The sequence below is a fragment of the Chinchilla lanigera genome, unplaced genomic scaffold, assembly GCF_000276665.1.
Source record: "Chinchilla lanigera isolate Chin_1 unplaced genomic scaffold, ChiLan1.0 scaffold00001, whole genome shotgun sequence".
In the NCBI taxonomy this organism is placed as follows: domain Eukaryota; kingdom Metazoa; phylum Chordata; class Mammalia; order Rodentia; family Chinchillidae; genus Chinchilla; species Chinchilla lanigera.
Window position 1 is genome coordinate 11452887 of NW_004955402.1, and position 18506 is coordinate 11471392.

At 50.0% G+C, this 18506-nt stretch overlaps 1 protein-coding gene across 1 annotated transcript in view; it reads left to right on the top strand.

Moving 5' to 3' along the window:
* Positions 1-18506, top strand: part of Cables1 (Cdk5 and Abl enzyme substrate 1) — a gene marked incomplete at its 5' end in the record, with an annotated part of 98220 nt that overhangs the window by 36974 nt on the left and 42740 nt on the right. The window contains 2 exon segments of the mRNA XM_013503852.1: positions 1737-1808; positions 7832-7924. Coding sequence (XP_013359306.1) covers positions 1737-1808; positions 7832-7924 — 165 coding nt within the window.

Consider the following 18506-nt stretch of genomic DNA (forward strand, 5'->3'; position numbering starts at 1 on the left):
CATTTTCCCATTTTATAGGTGAAGAAACTGAGGCTGAAGGAGCAGGAGCTTGCTAAGGCCCCAGAGCTGTAGCATCTGGGAGTGCCCCTTGTGGAGTTACACAGCTCTTCGTATGGCACATGAGGCCACCTTCTGCCAAGAGCTGCAGAGGCAAGAGGCATCAGCCCTCAGCCCCAGCCTAGGTCCCCGTACCAGCCAACCTGGCACCTGGACAGGCTGGGGATTACTTTCCAGCATGCTTCAGGATTAACTGAGATTGGCTGATGGTAACATCACCTTGGCTGATGGTACAGATGTTCAGAACCACAGCACCTGAGGGACACTGTCCCAGGGGACTAGGTCAGCCAAGCCTCTGGAGTTACAGCGCTGCCTAGGATGTCCTGGTTTACTAATGGCTTGGCTGCCTGTAAAATCAGACCCTTCTGCCTCACTCCTTGGTAAGGCCCGTGCCTTCCCCGAAACTGGCTGACTCCTGGACACCCGGTGGCACCATGCAATAGCAATTCGGTGTTTTGGTTAATCACAGGGTGAAACCACAGTCCTGCAAGAGCGCGGTGTGTCCTGCAGACAGCGGCAGTGGTGTCAGAGGCATTTGCTGCACACACTGATGAGCGAGCATCTGAGGAAAGGGATCCGTTCACAGTCAGAGGAGGAGGAGGAGTGAGGGATATTGAGAAAGAATTCGGATGGCAAAGACTAAGAAAAGCTCTTGGAAAATTGATGTCCTTGAACAGTTTGTGAAAACACTCTTTCCGATTGTCTTATAAGAAGTGAAATATGAAACGAAAAGTTTCAGGGTAATTGTTTAAAAAAAGGTACACACCGGAGCCACCCCCCAAAAAAGTTGCTTCATTCTTTATTCTTTAGGACAGTCTAGTACGTAGTTAAGAGTTGCCTGCTTTTAACCTAAATTTGGTTAAACATAATAGAAAATTGACTTTTATCTTCTTATTTTCAGTTTTTTTAAGGTAAAGACCTGGTGAAACTTTCCATCCACCACCCTTTGCCAAATCACTTGCTATGAGGTGGATGGCCTTTGTTCACGTGGATTTATCTAAAGTTACCTCCACCCAGCCTTGCTCCTGTACCAGATATTCTTAGTTAACTATGACCTGTTCTTATTTCAGCCTGGCACAGAGAGGGTTTTAGCAGGTGGTGTGCAATTCTTTAGCAGCCAGAAAAGTTATTGTTTGAAAATTATAATGCTGAATATTCATTCTTACTGGTCTGAGAAGTTCTCCTAAAAGAATAATTTCTTCTTTGTTGCTTTTGAAGTAATGGCCTTCCAGAGACTGTAATTTAATTACAACCTTACGTTTTTTGAGGTTTTCCTTAAAATGGTTTAAAATGTGTTAGTTACCTGGTTCCAACCCCTGATGTTTAAACACTTAAGTTTTATCTAATGGTCTAGAAAACCTTCACATAGTGCCTGAGTTACAATATACTAGGTATTGCAAGAGGCACCTTAGCTTTTTTGTCTTTCGGGGGGTGTGGGGGGGGTGGGAATCACAGCCTTTGACAGTTCTGTCCTCAGGGCAGGTGCTCAGGGGGCAGCAAGGCCAGGTGGACCTGAGGTCCATGTGCAGGTGCAAACAGGGCGGGATGCCCCTTAGAGACAGCTGGTGTCTGATCTTGTGTTTTTTTTTTAATCTTAGTGGGCTTTAGTTTTGAAGACCCTTTCGGATTTTACAGAAATGTCTGATCCATTTTAACTCAGGTTTTTCCTGTCTCTGCAGGCGTCGCCTCATCTCCCAGAGATCATCTTTGGAGACCCTGGAAGATATTGAGGAGAACGCCCCTCTCCGAAGGTGAGCTCTTGATGGTGTGTGTGTGTGTGTGTGTGTGTGTGTGTGTGTGTGTGTGTGAGAACACCTGGTGGTACAAGATGGGTTTTTGTTTTTAAGTCTTAATCTAAATGTTTTAAATGCCTGCCTGACTCCCGGAGACTATGAACGTACTCCCAGCTCTGAGGACCAGTAGAACTCAGGGGCTTTTTGTCTTGTGGTTTTCTATTTTTATTGTTGTTTTTGTTTGCCAGTGCTGGGGCTCCAACCTGTTTCTGTGCATGCTAGGCAGGCACTAGGCACTGAGCGAAAACCCGCTTCTTTCTCGCTCTGAAAGTTGTTGCTTGGTGGAGGAAGAGCCCGGGGCTCTTGTGGGTGTGGCCACATAGTAGTCCTGGTCTTGGGCTTTGCTTTTAGCAAGAGAAGCAACCAGAACCCCTTACGAGGCGTCTGTGACGTCACTCCCCAGCTGGACACAGGGGAAGCCTGTACATGTGGCCGGAAGCGCTTTCTGGGCCTGGGAGGGGTCCGTTTTCACCTTGGGATTAGAATAGTGCCAGCGAGGCGTCTTTCTGGGTGACAGCGGTTGCTGAGCTGTGCGTCTTGGTACTGGCAGTTCCCCCACCTCGAGCCCTGCTCTGTCCTTTGGTCCGCATGCATCTGTAGGGCCCCAGCCAGGGTGCACACTGCATCTCCTCGCATTCCTGAAGCCCTGATCTGGGCAGGCAGCATGTGGGGCTCAGCCCTGCAGAAGGCGCCGAGGGAGGGAAAGGCTGGGATGCCAGAGCGTCATAGAGATGGCAGTGAGGGGCAGGCAGCAGGGGCCTGGACGGCCTGCAGGAGGCTGCAGCACCTGTGGACTTGCCGCAGCTCTGCCTTGAACCTGCGTCCACTCTCGATGAGCCTCGGCCACTTGCTGGTCAGGACTCGCAAGTCCCTGGCTTCCCGCTGCAGCCCGGAGGTGCCACCCCAACGGGCTCCTTCTCCCAGGAGAAGAGAGGGCAGAGTGAGCCCAGACAGGGCAGGGTCTGATTGAAAGTGTCATGTGACCATGAATCGGGTCACCGCCTCATTCCTAAGAGACAGCGGGACCAGAGAGTGCGCACTCCCTTTTTGAGGTCTTGGGACATAGGCGCAGCCTGGAAGAGCCCTGGGAGCAGGACAGGCGTGTGAATGTTTGGGACCGGTGCTCACCCAGGCACGAACGTCCTCCTGCGGGCTGCTGTGACCTGATGGGAGGAGGAGCCGTGTGGCCGGCTGCGTTGACAGTCACGGCGGGAGCCAGCTTTGGTTCCCACGGTGGGTGGACATGGAGGAGCAGTGTTCTGGGGTGGCACCTGAGTGCTCAGGGTGAGGTCGTTCTGACCCAGGCTGTGAGTGGGGAAGTCAGTGAACAGAACTAAAAAGTCCCCGATGCTTCTTGAGGCTGCCGGAAGCCATGGTCTTTTGGGCGGTGTGGCAGCATGCGCAGAAGGACCCTCAGCAATTGGGCAGCGTTTAAACGTGTTCCTGCCTCCTCGGGGATCCCAGGCCGGGGCCTTCCTGCCCGGAAAACCAGGAGTCGTGGTGTCTCCAGGAGGTTTAGAGCAGGCTGGGGAGGATCTGGGAGCTATGTTCCCGGAGGGGTCACTGTTACCCGCACCTTCCTGTCCAAACCCACCCTGACAGATGAAGACTGACAGATGAAGTGGCCAATCAACCTTCCCTGCCGTTGCATCCAACTCTTCCTTGTAGAATAATACTGCACTGAATTTCAAATGAATTTTGTGCAAATATAACATTTTTTAAATAACAGAAACCAAGGCAGTTTTAGAAGTCTTTTCTCCCCCCTCCCCACCCACCGTGGGACTTTTTTTAAATTTAAAAAAAGTTCTCGTATTTATTTAGACATCTACTTGTTCCTAGGAAATAAAATGAGTGAGATATAGAAGAAGGGAGCTTGGCCTGGGAATCTGGGGACCCGAGTGCTTGCCCTGGCTCTGCTACCTGGCTGTGTGGCTTCAGCAATTCACTGTGTCTCTGCGAGCCCAGGGCTCCTGTCTGTAAAACGAGAGGGCTGCGCAGGCTGAGGGTCTTTCCGATCTCTGTGGAAAGTACCAAAAATGACACCACCGCATTTTGGGAACTGTGGGGGCGGAGGGCTATTAGCCTAACTGGCTTTCAAGCTTAGCACTAGAGCAAATGGCTCCAAGGCGTCTATTAAAACTTGTATAATTAAGAGCATCCTGTAATCAGTGCTAACAAGAAAGAGCTAATCTTTCATTAAATTAGTGTTTAATTCAATTCTACCCTAATTTAATTTTGCATCACTTAAAATGTGTGTTTTTAAAAAGATACTTCCAGGCTAACGCAGGCATCTTGGAAATTGATTTGCTCTTTGCCTAACCTGCCGCAACCTGAGGCTCAGCCTTCCAGTTTCCTTGGCAATTGTTGCCAATGCAGCAGTTCTCCTCAGGCGTTTCTTAGGTTCCCTGGTGGCTTAGCTGAATGCTTTAAAAAAGCAAGACAACAAACAGCTAGCAGACTGAAGAGTTGTATCAGTAGGATACATGGTTAGAGCTGGGAGCTAATAGAAACGCAGGACTTTTATGAAGTTATCCTGTTGGAAGTCTTCCTTTTCTCTTCCAAGCACCATTAGTGTTTCCTGGAACTGCCCGCAACTCCAGGAACTGAGCACTGAATAAGGAGAGGGCTCTGAGTTTTCTACCTGCCTGGTAGTTACCTGGTGTCCCAAATAAGGGGTTAGGACATCTTTACTAGGTGTTTGCTGCAAATACAGACAGGGTCAGTGCTGGCGAGGGATGTGGGCATAGGTGGCCGCCGCCACCGCCGCCTGCCCAGCTGGCACAGAAAGCACTTGTGGCCCTTGTGCTGAATCCAGTTCCCGTGGAGGGCTGAGGAATTGGGAGCCCATCTTTGTGCAGCACGGGAGGCAGGGAGCAGCCAGAAGTTGGTTTTCTTCCAGGCTGGCATTGGTAGCCACTTGGCAGAGGCGGTAGGAGGAAGTAGCAGAGTTTGCTGAGGTGGCAGGTGGCCGGCGGCATGGCCCTTGGCAAGCCCTTGGCTGGGGCAGGAAGCTGGTGTTGGGGGCACTGAGGTCAGGGTGTGAGGACACCCAATCTCCCAGTCCTATCCAGAAGCCACTGGCGGCATCTTTCCCTACGCTTTCCCAGGTTCTCTTTTCAAAGCAACCCATGTTTTCAGGACTTCCTCCATGCAGGGCTCCAGCATGGCCTATAGATACAGGCAGTCTTTCTGGAGGCAGAGTGGGAACAGGCTGGGACTCTGGTGCTGCTTCCGGGGAGCACCCCCAAGAAGAGAGTGAGGCTCTGTCCCCTTGAGCCCCCGCCTGGTCGAATCTGGGTTTGGAAGCCTGGAGTGGTGCGGGGGTTACAGGGCACCTGTCCCCTGTGCGTGTGCTGCCCGGAGCCCTCAGGAAGTGTGTGCTGGGCTTTCCGCTGCGTTCTCCGGCCTTGAAAAGGATCTTTGTTTAAGCCATGATTACAGCACCTGTAACAAGGGCTGGGCTTTGAGAACATGAAGGCAAATAGGAGCCAAACAGGCATCCTTTGTAGCTAATAGTCCGTTAACAGCAGCAATGCTGGAAATGTGTGTTTGCATGTTTATATGTGCGTGCATGTGTACAAGAACGTGTTTTTTGTTGTTGCTTTGTTTTATTGTTTTGTCTTTTTGAGACGGGGTCTCAGTATGCAGTTCAGGCTGGCCTTGAGCTCACTTTGTAGCCCAGGCTAGTCTCGAACTCACAACGATCCTCCTGCCTCAGCCTCCCAGAGTGCTGGGGAGGCATTACAGGCGTGAGCCACCATGCCTGGCAAGAACGTGTTTGGATGTGTCACTTGATAGTTTATGAAGCTTGTAGGTAAGCATTTAGCTCTCTTAGCAGCAGAGAGGGGTGGGAAATACTGACAACGTCACAGTGGGGACCGTCGAATGGCCTTGGCCCTGGGTGCTAGGGAGCTCACTGGGGAGGCCAGGATGACTTGGTCTCGGTTATGGTTTTCCTGCTCTAGACCCAGGGCCCATGGAAGACCTTTTCCCAGTGAAAGCTGGGAAATGTCTGCTAGCTTGGGGCTATATGCGTTCAGCTCAGTGGCATTTATCCAAGTAGTTGCACTTTAAGCTGCTGTTTCTTAAGGAAGAAAAGAGTATCTATGGGTGCCTATGGGGGGAAGGGTTCCCGAAAGACTGGCTCTTACTAGAAGGCTGGGCCGGCTGCACCGCACTGGATGCCCCCTGCCGCAGCCCCAAGAGCAAGACTGGGGCTGCCACGTGGCCTGAACCTGGCCCTTGTCCTGCCCACCTGGCCCACAACCTTCCAGTGACTCTGCCTCCCAGGCCATGTGGTCGCCCTTTGCCCGAAGCCCCTTAATTCGAATGTTCAGTGACGTCCAAGCCCAGTCCTGAGTGTAGGTTTGGGAAGCTGGGTATACTTCTCTGGAACTCACTCTCTGAAGCATGAGGAGCCGACTTTGGGGTCCAGTGGTGAGAAAGGTTTTTTTGCTGTTGTTCGTTTTTTTTGGTAGCAAAAACCAAAAACACAAAGTCACAGCTCCATTTGTCAAGAAAAGACCAGACTGCAGACTCTTGTTTATTGGGTTTTTGTTTTGGTAGTGGTGATGCTGTTGTAGTTTTATAACTTAAAATTTGCTAGGTAACTTAATCCCAACACTCAGGAAGGCTGAGACAGGAGGATTACAAGTTCAGGTCTAGCCTAGGCAACTTAGTGAATTAGCAAAACCCTCTCTCAAAGTTTAAAAATTTTTATGAAAGGAAAATGCTCAAAAGTAAAGGGCAACTAAGGTGTGGGAAACAAGAAGGGAAAAGAAGAGGAAATTATGTAAGTACGTATATACAGGATAGCTAACATAGTTGTACTGCTGTCTTCTATTGCTCTACAGAAAGAAACAGTTAATGATTACTTGTTTGATCAATCTTGTGTGTCTGTTTGTTTTCCTGAGAAACCACTTTGAAGATATCAATACATAATACAACAACCATTGTTAATTTCCTACAACTTTGTAACTCTGTTTTGTTTGTATTGTTCTTATGCTATTTTGTAAATGGATGTCTGTTAACATGTTTTCCTTCTTTTATTTTTTAAAATAAAAAAATTTAAAAATTTTTAAAAAGATCTATGTGGCCTTTGGCATTTTCAAAGTTTACAACACAAGCAAATGTTACATTCCAAGAAGAAAAAACAGAATGTTTTGAATCTAAGTCACTTGGGCATATCACTTTTAAAATTTGTCTTGAGTTTGATTCCTGGTACTGGAAAAAAAAAACCAAAAAAATAAATAAATAAACAAAATTTGTCTTTAAGCAGCCAGGTGTGGTGGCACACAGGAGGATCACCATAAGTTCAAGTCTAGGCTGAGCTACATAATGAGTTTAAGGCCCACCTGGACCATATAGCAAGAACTTGACTCAAAAAAAAAACAAAAAAAAAAACATACATGCATACATACAAACAAAACAAAAAATATCCACTAACTGTATCTCCCATTCCCACTCATATTTAAGTGGTGACTTCCCAAGTGTAGTCAGATTGGAAGTTGCAACTGGCCAGCTAATTCAGGCCCAAATCCTGCTCTGGAAGAAAAATGGTTCAAGTTTGTTTTTAAACTGAATTTTCCATGTTATCTCCCCAGTCCCAGATCCTTTGAATTTACAACTTTCTATTCCCTTTGCCTGTGTTGATTCAAGAGGATTCTTTTCAGTATGACAATGAAGAATAATGTCTTTGGAAGTGGGATAGGTTAAGTTATTGTAAGTTGGACAATCGTTTTCATTAGCTGGATTTTCAGAGCATCGTATAAATTATTATCAGTGTTATCGAGGAAGTTGTCTGTCACTGGGTTTTTTAAAGCTTCCTTGCTGCCAGCCGCATTGTCTTTATTATTCCTGCAGCTCCTGCATGCCGTGGGTTGACTCCAAGCATTTGTCTGCTCTTTCCTTCCTGTCTTTGTGTGGAGATGGCTCAGCTGTCCAGCAGGCAACTGACTTTTTGAAATGACTTTATTTTTCAGATGTCGAACTCTCTCAGGTTCGCCCAGACCAAAGAATTTTAAGAAGATTCATTTTATCAAGAACATGCGGCAGCATGACACCAGGAACGGCAGGTACTGCACAAGCACACACACTGCTGCCTGCCCAGGGCTGGCGGGCAGAACACAGGGGACAGGGCAGGACTGAGGGGGTGTTTCACAGCCAGAGCTGAGCAAGAGTAGCCCATATTTTATGACATAGAGCAGCAGTGGCGAACCTCTGACACATGTGGTGCAGCAGGCTGTTTGTATCATTGAAAGCTCTCAAAGGTTCGCCATCCCTGGCCTGGAGGACATTGTGTAGCCAGCTCCCATTTCCTTCGGAATCTCCAAGAGGGAGCTAGAGAACGGTGCTCCCTAAGGCCTAAATGAGAGACAGAGGCCAGGAAAGAACTGAATTTGGGGTAGCATACAAATAGTGTCTTTATAGGAAACTTTGAACAGAAAAATAGTTGTTTTTCTGCTGTCTTGGTTTTGTTTTTATTCCTCACCACCGCTGCGGGCACTGGTTAATAAACACCCTGCGGAGCTGTGCCCAAGCGTGGACTCGGCTCTGGCTCTGATGGCTCTCGTTAGGAGAACAGAACCGGGACTTCGCCAGCGGGTTCCTCCTTGGCGCTGGCTCAGATTCCTGGGCCTGCCGACAGCTGATGGAGGTGTGTTGTTTTGAGAGGTGCTAGTAAATAAAAACGATTGCGGTTGAAATGTGTAAGATCTTGATATTAAAAAGCCGTGCATAGATGGGCTGGAATCGCTGTGCCAGCACGCTGTGGCAGCGGGCGGGGAGCACAGCTCCGCAATGCTTGGCAGCCTGGGATGGGCAGTGAGAGACGCCACCCTCTTGAGCACAGCCCTGCCACTAAGGTCGTCTTGTTACGTCTCCTGGTTTCCAGTGGAGCGCCTGGGCCCCCGAACGTGAGCTACTCTTTACAAAAGGAAAATCGCTCAAGGTTTTTAGACTCATTCAGGCCCAGAATTCCTGACACTTGATGGCAGAAAATACACTTTACAACCTGTGTAATGATACTAGTCTTTATGATTTTTTAAAGGTTCACATTCTTAGTGTGTATCCCTAATTAGGAATAGGGAATGTACTTTCATAACAATTGCAGTGGTTGCAGAATAGCAAATTGAGTTCTTCAAATAATTTTTACATGGTATCCATTCATATTTTAAGTATGGAGCATTTAGTTAAAATTTATCCAGCCGTTCCTTGTTAACTGGAATGCTCTAAATCTCTTTCTTACGCTGTCACTTAGAATTATTGTGCTTTATTCATTTAGCCCCACCTTTTCCTTTTGAGGCTTTTATGCTATTTTAGTATAATTATCTTTTATTTACATTTGTGTTTTTTTTCCCCATAATCTCGTTAACCATAACATAAACTTGGAAAAGCTTGAATTCCTAAATACCATGACAAAGCCAAAGAAATGCACCAAGTTAGTCATATCGCTGTCTCTTGCTGCTGGCTGTTCAGGACACGGAGTCAGATAACTCCCTGGCGTGGTCAGGTAAGGGGAGGACGTAGTTCAGGAAAGCGCTGGATTAGCGGGGTTTCCAGAGCATACCGCAGAGCTGCCTCCCCGCACACCCTAAACCCAGGGACAGCGTGAACACTCTGGAGAAAGCACAGTGGTTGGCAGGGTTGTTGAGAATTTGGAGGGGAGTAGGAGACTCTGCTGATCTGCACATCTGTGGGCGGAAGGAGAGATGGAAGGGCCACAGGTTGCCGGCGGGCCGTCCCTGCCCAGGCGAGAGCCGGTCTCCCTGTGCAAAGGGAACACGAAAGGGCCTTACCTTCCCTGCGTTCACTAGCAAGGCTGGATTGTGCTCATGTGAAAGAGCGCCCAGGAGGAAGCCAGGAAGAAAATAGAGTTTCGGAGGCGACAGGAGGAAATTGTGGTCGGCGCTGATGAATGGGAGGATGTGACCCAGCCTTTCTGCAAGGAAGGCACAAGGTTTCCCCCGCGGTCACAGGCTGCACTGTGGAGGCTCCCAGCCGAGGAGGCCGGGCCGTCCGGGTGAGTTCCAGTCACAGCGTGGTGGGTGGGAGAGACCTGACTGACAGCTGGGGTCTCCAGTGCCCCCACCCCGCCTAGGACTTCCGGCTAACACAGCCCAGCCTCTCAGCATGCAGGGAAATCCGTGACTGAGGCTCCTTCATCCCCAGGTGTACTGCCCTGTGAAAGAGACCGCCACACTGAGGAGGACTTGTGACCCTCGTCCACATGAGGACCAGAGAGCAGCTCAGGAGATGAGCGGGGAGCTTGTTGTGCGACTGTCTGACCCAACTGAGAGTTTCAAGTACCATTTTGAGATAGGAGGTGACAGAGGGATTGCCTAAAGTTGAAAACCTGATACCATGGGAGACAGTACTTGTAGCATTGAAAAAGCAAAATAAAAACTCCTAAGTTGAACTCACAATCGGTAATATCAAAGTAGCTGCTGAGGAAGTAGCTGCAGGCCTCAGGTGGCTCCGTGTCCACCCTAAAGAATTGCTTCCCCTGTGACCTTAGTGGAAGCCACGCTCACCTGTGAGGTGGACGTGGACACCTGTGATGGAAGCGTACGGTTGTACAGTCACTGTCAGTGAAAAACACATTCACTTGTCTGTGTGAGCAGAGTGAGAGGCTGCCACGGACCTCAGAGGGCTTTGTATGTGGATCAAGTGCAGCGGAACCAAGCTGAAGGCACCTGGGAGTCTGCTACAGGCAGTGGGCCAGGGGGAGGCTGAGGAGGACAGTTCCCCGACACAGATCACTGGCCGGATTGTGATGGGCCTCAGCTTCTGTCACGACCCCAGCGCACAGTGAGCTCTCAGCTGGCCCTTCCAGGGTTCCGCCCCTAGCAGTAGGGGAAGCCGAAGGAGATGACACTCTGGAGCCTTGGGGAGTCACAGTGGACTAATGGCTGGAAACAAAAGCGGTGCGTCCTTGGGTTTTGAGGACACAGATCCCAGGAAGTTCTGGCTAGGACCTGATTACCAAAAGAGATTGTGAAGATGGCCAGAGGATGATGAATCCCGTTGGCTCACTGCGTGGCAGGCCTGAAGTACTTCATAGGCTTGGTCTCATTGACTCAAAACTCAGTGGGTGTTTGCTGAATACGTAGGTGGAGGTGCCTCACACACCAGCTTCTGTCTTCAAGCCTAAATCTCAAGGAACGGGAAGAACATAGAAACCCAGACAGTCCTTGGAACAATCTTAGGAGGAAGGCATTGTGACCATGTTTCTAGTAGGCTTTAAATGGGAGATTATGAGCCCCATGTGACCAGAGTCCTTGAAAGTGGTTTACCAGTGTTGTGTGAAGTAGGATGAGACTTCTTGGGCCTCTCTGAAAATGGAGATGGGCCCACAAGGCAGGGCATGCAGGCAGCCTCTGCTAGCTGGTGATGCTGGGGAACCGATGCTCCCAGAGCTTCTGGCAGACACCAGCCCTCTTTGACCTCTGGAATTAGAAATTAAAAATTCTAGGGGGCTGGGGATTTAGCTCAGTGGCAAAAGCGCCTGCCTGGCAAGCACAAGGTCGTGAGTTCGGTTCCCGGTACCGGAGAAAAAAAAAAAAAAAAAATTAGAAAAAAAAATAGAAATTAAAAATTCTGTGTTGTTTTAAGCCACTATGTGGTAATTTTTTTTATTGCAACTACTGGAAACTAATTATCCCAGTTAATAAGCACTCATTATTCCAGTTTACAGAGCACACAGTGGGAAAGAGGGTGGTAGAATTCCAGTCCAGTACCTTTCCTTCCCCCGCTTTTCCCCTCTCATTATATTGGGGATTGATCCCAGGGCCTCTTGCACTGAGCTACATTCTCAGCACCCCCCCCCTTTTTTTTTTGAGGTTCTTACTAAGTTACCCAGGCTGGCCTCAAACTTTTAGTCCTCCTGCCTCAGCCTCCCAGACTGCAGGGTTATAAGCGTGCATCTTCATATCTGGCTTAAAGTTTATTCTCTTAAAGAGACCAGCGGGAGGCAAAACTCCATACTCTGTAGCACAGCATGCCATGGTAGAGCTTGGGAAAAGTGTGCTGAATTCTGAAATTTTAAAAATCATTAGGACTCTCTGAATAACAACTATGAAGACAATACGCAATGTATTAATTATTGTAACTCCTACTAACCTGTTTTGAAACTGTTATTTTTATTTTTTTAATCTTTAAAATAAAAATTTTTAAAACATCATTAGGACTAAGAAAAGAATAGCTTAAGCAAGCTTGTAAGAATGGTATGAGGGCAGCTGGGGTTATAGCTCAGCGGCACAGTGCCTGCCTGGCAAGTGCAAGGACCTGAGTTCAATTCCTGGTACAAAAAAAAAAAAAAAAAAAAAGGAGGCTCCAGTCCAGAATGAAGAAAATACTGTTAGAAAAAGAAGAAAACTGAAGCCCTTGCACATTGCTGATGGAAATGCAAGGTGGTTCCGTGACCATGGAGGGCGGCTTGGTAGGTCCTCCAAAAGCTGGGTATCAAGTGACCTAATGACCATTGCCAGGTGCATCCCCGAAAGACGAGGGAAGCATTCAGACAGACTCTTGTACGTTAGTGTAGCACCATTCGTGATGGCCGGAGACGGAAACAGCCCGCGTCCACTGAAGGAAGAAGGGATAAACAGTGCGGTGCATGTGTGCGAGGAAACCTTCCTGAGCCACAAAAAGTGGTGAAGTGCCGATCAGGCTGAGGGGGATGTACCTGGAAGACACCATGGTGAGGGAGGACTTCAGCCAGCCACAGACGGTCAGGTATTGTACAGTTCCACGTCTGTGAACTACAGCCAGCATAGGTAAGCCCCTAGAGGCAGGAAGTATGTGGATTACAGGTGGCCAGGGGCTAAGACGGAGGAGTTACTCAGTGGATTTCTACAGTTTCTGTCTGGGATGAAGGAAACGTTTTGGAAATGGATAATGATATTCACATACGTTGTGCATGTACTTAAATGACACTGAATTGTACACTTAACCTGTCCAAGGTTATGTTATATGTATTTTGCTAAATGAAATAATGAAACACCCGTGACACCAATGGGGCTTTTATAACCATATTAGGAAGAGGCAGAGAAAGGGTGTTGAATTTCTTGGGGTCGATGGTCAGGGTCGGCAGATGTTAGCCGCTGGCCATGTTAAGCCTCTTCCAGCAGAGCTGTGACGTACAGGCTCTGAGCAGCATGGCGCCTGGCCCCCAGTGGGGCTCCATAGTGCTGATTAAATGGATGGAGAGGCCTTTTCTGTGGCGTCTGTCTTTAGGGCTGGATCTGGAGAATGGAAAGAATTTGGAAATACAAATGATCTTTAAAACACCATGGGGAACAAAAGAAGTTCTAAGTCTATGCCAAGCCACGGTTGCCTTAAGATAAAGTAAAATGAATCTGCGATGGTAGCAGAGGGTAGATTCTAATAATCACCGTGGCCAGCAAGCCGCAGGCCGATTGCTGGCAGAGATTGGGAGCAGATGGTTTGTGTGCTTTTCAGAAATGAGTGTGGAGGTTGCTAGCAGTCACCAGGAGTTCACTGAGGAAAAGTCATCTTAAATTAACTTCATTTCCGTATTAGTGGAATAACTAGGTTAGTAGATTAGGGGGCTGCTGGCAACATTCTGCATCTTAGTTTCAGCAGACTGTTAGGCTGCTCTCATTACTGCATATGTCCCAGCAGGTAGAGTGGTGGAGAGAGCTCAGGGAATCGTAAAGCCAGAGAAGCTGCAGCAGCTGAAGTTTGGTAGCTGAGCTTTCACTGTGTCAGCCAAGGGAGCCAGGAGTAGGGCAGTGTGTGGTGTCCCGAAGGTCAGCGGTTCGCCTCTACCTTCTGCACCAGGGATTGGCGGGGAAGCCCATAAGCCTGATTTTGAGCACCAGTGTGGAGAGCAGGAGAGAACACGTGTGACAGATAAGAACCAAGACCAGAAGTGCTGGGCCCGCCTCAAGATTAAACTTGGCAGGAATACAGCAGCATAGCTTCATTGTCAGTCACTACACAGAGAGAGACTTTTTGGAAGTTCGCAGGGAAAATATCTGAGCATGTAGCGGGCAAGTCAGTTCCACCTGGGCCAAGAGTCAGGCACGAGAGCAGTGCAGGCGGACGCAACTTGTCCTAATTAAAGAGATACGTGGCTTTTGCACCCAACCGGGGTCAGCCATCTGTTGTGCTGCGGCCAGCGAGTCGTGTCTTGGTAGGTTGGATCTGTCTTAGGGTGAATGCATGGCCTTGGGTTCCTGGGAGGAATCCTGTGCATCCCAGCTGCAGGTGCTGTAGTGGGGTTCCGATTTCCTTTTCTTCGTAGTGGTCTAGTTCTTCCTGGGCTTCTGGTGTTTCATGCCATTCTTTGGTTTGCATAAGCTAGTCTTAGTCCTTGGCCTTTAGCTAATGATTTTTAAAAGTCAGAATTCAACAGGGACTTTGCTCAGACCCCACCACAACGTGCTGACTTACGGTACAGGGATTTTCACCTGCCGCCGTGCCTTTTGACCAAGGGGGTGCTCTTAGTAGTGGGATGCCTGGGCTGGAATGCTGCTCCTCCTTCCGAGCAAGCACCCGGGTAACTACGGGGCACGCAGGCGGCTGGATACACATGCATCTGTTCGACACTGCCACTGCCACCCGCTTGGTTCTGCCAGCTGCACCCACGAATGAAACGGAGTTCCTGCTTCAAGGAGCTGAGACGGATGAGAAACAGTTAAACATATCTGAGGAGATGGGATCTAGGTGCTGTGCAGAAAGACTGAAGCAGTTGGGGGCCGGGAGACGTGGCAGGCATGTTGGGGGGTCCCAGGAGAGACCTTGGGGTGGAGGGCAAGAGAGCCAGCCACCCACTGGGAGGAGCATGCGGGGTGCATGGACCAGCAGTGGTAGAATCCCCAAGGCCTGAGCGTGGAGGAGTTTGAGGAGCTGTAGGGAAGCTGGTGTTTTGTGAAGAAAAGAGGAGACTAGCCCTGAGAAGTGGGGGACGTCTGCTTGAGTGGGGTCCAGGTGGCCCGCAGGGGTGCCGAGCAGAGGGGTGGCACGCTCTGGGTTGCAGCAGACAGCTCCAGTCACTCTGGCCAACCAGATGTCAAAGAAGAGCATGGCAGGTCACCTTGGGTAGCATCTTTGTTGTATAAAAGTAAAGCGAGGTGTGTATCATTTTCTTAAAGTGAATTCATTTTAAAAGGAAGTTGAAGAACAACTCAAGGTGTCTTTAGAAAACTGTTCACCAACACATCTGCAAGCCCTTCATTGAACAGAGGGCCGGCCAGTGGTCCCACACCACAGCTTCTGCGGTGGGCCCTTGAGTGTCCTGGCATGGGCAGTTGTCCAGTGGAGCCGCCAGTTACTCTTAGCACCTTGCAGAGTCCTGCTGAGTACAGGGGAGGAGGAACAGCAAACGGAAGGCGAGTCTCCGTCCCAGGGCACAGGAGCCTGGGGGACGACCAACATTACAGAGCCTGCCCTGAGCAAAGCCAGCTGGTGCCACCGCGAGATCCTTGCTGGACACGTACAACTGAGGTGTCGGAGTGGCAGGTGGAGATTCTGAACGTGAAGGCTGAGACAGCCTGTGGCTTTGGGACACTTGTGTCTGTGACTCTTACGGTCCTATTAGGAAAGGAAGGACTTTCACTCGTGGTGCTTGCAGTTCTCCAGGCTCATAAGCGTCTGCCTTTGAGAAAGAGCGACCGAGGGACAAGAGCGCTCAGCCACCAGGCTGCCGCGTGCCCAGCCGGGGCCACCTCCTGGGGCTGCTGCAAGAGTCGTCTCAGCCATAAGCAGACTAAGCTGCTTGTCCCTGGGGAGGAAGTTACAGCAATTAAAAAGGATTGGATTGGAGAATGGATAAAGGACTGAGCCCAACATGTTTTCTCTCTAAACTGTGAACTTGGTAGGGACACTTGAAAAATATATCAAGAGAAGATTTTAGCACCTTTTGTCTGCTTTGTAAAGGAAGATGATAAAAGAGCAGGAACTAAACTAACACTGTGGCCATTCCTTCCTGTCCCAGGAATCTGTGGTGGGAAAAGGGCGAGAGACGGGTCCCAAGTAAACTAAGACCTTGTCTGCAGTCTCATCGTTCCAGCTCATCAGCCCGATTTAGTTTGAAAAATGAGTTGAAGGAAGTGGCACGTTTAAAAAAATAAACATAGATGGGTGGTCTTAAAAGAACAGTGTCATTACCTTTTCCCCCCTGAAGCAGATCCACGATCTGTGATCAGATGGTGCATGTGCTCCGGGAGGCGTGGTCTGGCATCGGCCCTTGCAGGGCTCGCTCTTCCCTTCTTAGGGCTTTTATTTTCTTTGCTGATACCAGATCCCACCATCCCCTGCAGGAGGAAGGCACTGGATCCCACAGTTCCCAGCAGGAGGAAGCCAGCAGGAAACCGCAGACCTGCTAGTTTCAGTATTTATCATCGATTTTCAGCAAAACCTCAGTCCTGGGGCCCAGCAAGTAGACGGCAGGCCAGTGGGTCCCAAAGTCTCGTGAGCCTCTCCGCTGCATTTTTCTTCGCTTCACCTGCATGTGCTGGTGATTGGTGGGAGGCGGCAAGGAGCCAGCAGAGCTGTCACAGTCACTCAACATGGAGGATGCGGGTTTCCTCGGAGTCCCAGTGCCTGGGCAGGGACGGTACCACCTGCACCGGTGCGCACCTCTTTAGCAAGCGTGGGCATGAGGCTGGCTTTTCATGTGGTGGCTGAGGGAAATAATTTCTGATACTAAGTGACTGGGCTCAGAGCCTCGTGCGTGGGTCTTCCTTGCAGCAGAGCTTATGACCCGCAAGTCCTTATTGCTCTCTTCAGCTGGTGTGCTTCACAGGAAGTAAGACGAGTTGCAGAGGAAAGATTCAGGGGGTTTGAAAGCCGCTTCCGGTTAGACAGGACCCTCCCTTAGGAAGTCCATTTTAATCTTCCCTTTGGTGAGAAGACCAGGAGAGGACAGTGTGCTTCTAGACATGACTGCTAGTGGATGGCTCTAGTTCAAGGCCACACTTGAGGACACGCCACCAGAGCTCTCCTAGAAGAACGGGGGGAGATGGCCCTGTGATACCATACTCAACCTGCTTGTCCTTCCTCCGTGTCCTGGGCTGGATTGTGTCCCCCTAAATCCATACACTGAAGTCATTATCCCCAGTACTTCAGAATGGGACCTTATTTGGAAACGGAGCCATTGCAGGTGTAACTGGCTAAGTGGAGGTCACACTGGAGTGGGATGGCTGCCCAGTCCAGTGAGGCTGCTGTCCTGATTTTGTAAAAGGACGCCACCCAGGGATAACATTCTGCCTTGTGAAGTTTGGATTGGTGTTGCCACAAGCCAAGGAGATAACTAGCAGGTTCTGGGAGGGAGCCCTGGAAAGACAGAACCCCCCTGCATTCAGAGGGAACATACTCCACCGACACCTTCATCTTGGATTTCCGTGCCCCGGAACTGGGAGGCAACTCATTTCTGTGCTTTAACCTATTGCCACTGGCTTGAACCACCAGTGGTTCATGCATGACTGGCAGCTTGGGCCACAGGTGATTCAGAACTGCCCAGCAGCGAGACACGAGTTATGGCCCTGTCGGGAACAGGTTAAAACACTTGTGGGGCACTTGCTATGGCAGTCCTGCAGACTGCACGCCCCGTGCCCTCTCTGTCTTTGTGAGCTTTGCTGCCGCCCCTCCGCCACGTTCTCACAGCCCTTGCTCTCTCCGTGTGGAGAGTCCACAGCTCCGTCACCCCACCCTCACCTCCACCCATCGCTGGGAGCTCTGGGCTGGGCTTCTGTCAGGGAACCCAGAATCTAGGTGCACAGTTCTTTGGGGTTTTTACCACTTGTCCCCTTAATCTCTTAGAATTGTCTTGCCTATCTTAATTTCAACTGCGGTGGTTTTTTTCCCAACAACTTGCCTTGTTAAAATAGTTTTCAAAGCATTCAGTGATTTTTCACAGAAATAACATTTCTTTTCACATGTCATTAGTTTGTGCAGTCTTTATGAGCAGTCGTAAGGAGGCATGGCTGGCGTACACGGGTGTGGGCCATGCGTCACTGACCTCGCAGACGTGGGGCTCACAGAGCCGGCGGAGGCGCATGTGCCGGGCGGTGGTCAGTGCCGCTCGGGTGAGCGGGAACCCGGTGAGTCCAGACGAGGTGGTCAGTACAGAGAGTTGTGCTTTCCCTCAGGTCCTCAGTGGGCCCTGCACACTCTCTCCCCTGTGCAGTGTCTCCTGTGCGCTCAATGGTGCCCTCTACGTCTGTGTCAGAGAACCGCAGCCCTGGGGAAGGTGTCCCCACCCAGCACTGAGCTTTCTGGGGAGGCGCGCTTGTCTGCACCTTCCTCACTCCCCCGCGCCTGTGCAGTGCCTGGCCTTGGAAGGAGAGCTCAGGAAGTAGCTGTGGGAGGGAGGAGGGGAGCAGAAGCCCGTGTGCCTTGTTGCTGCTCTTTAGCAGGCAGTGCCCTGCGTCAGTAGTGACATCGCAGTGGTGGAGGCAGCAGTAGTCATGGCAGTGCTGCCCCATCCAGACACAGTGGGCTGATGGCCCAGATCTTCACAGACCTCATCCCATTTACCGTGTGCCAGCCCTGCGCTCCTCAGTGCCCTCGCTCCTGACATCCCTGCAGCTTCACGCATCTCTGTCGGTCTGTGTCGCCGTTCATCCTGGGCTCTGCATCCCCGTTCTCACCTGGTGGACTTCTCCTCCCCCTCCTCCCTCCTCCCTCCTC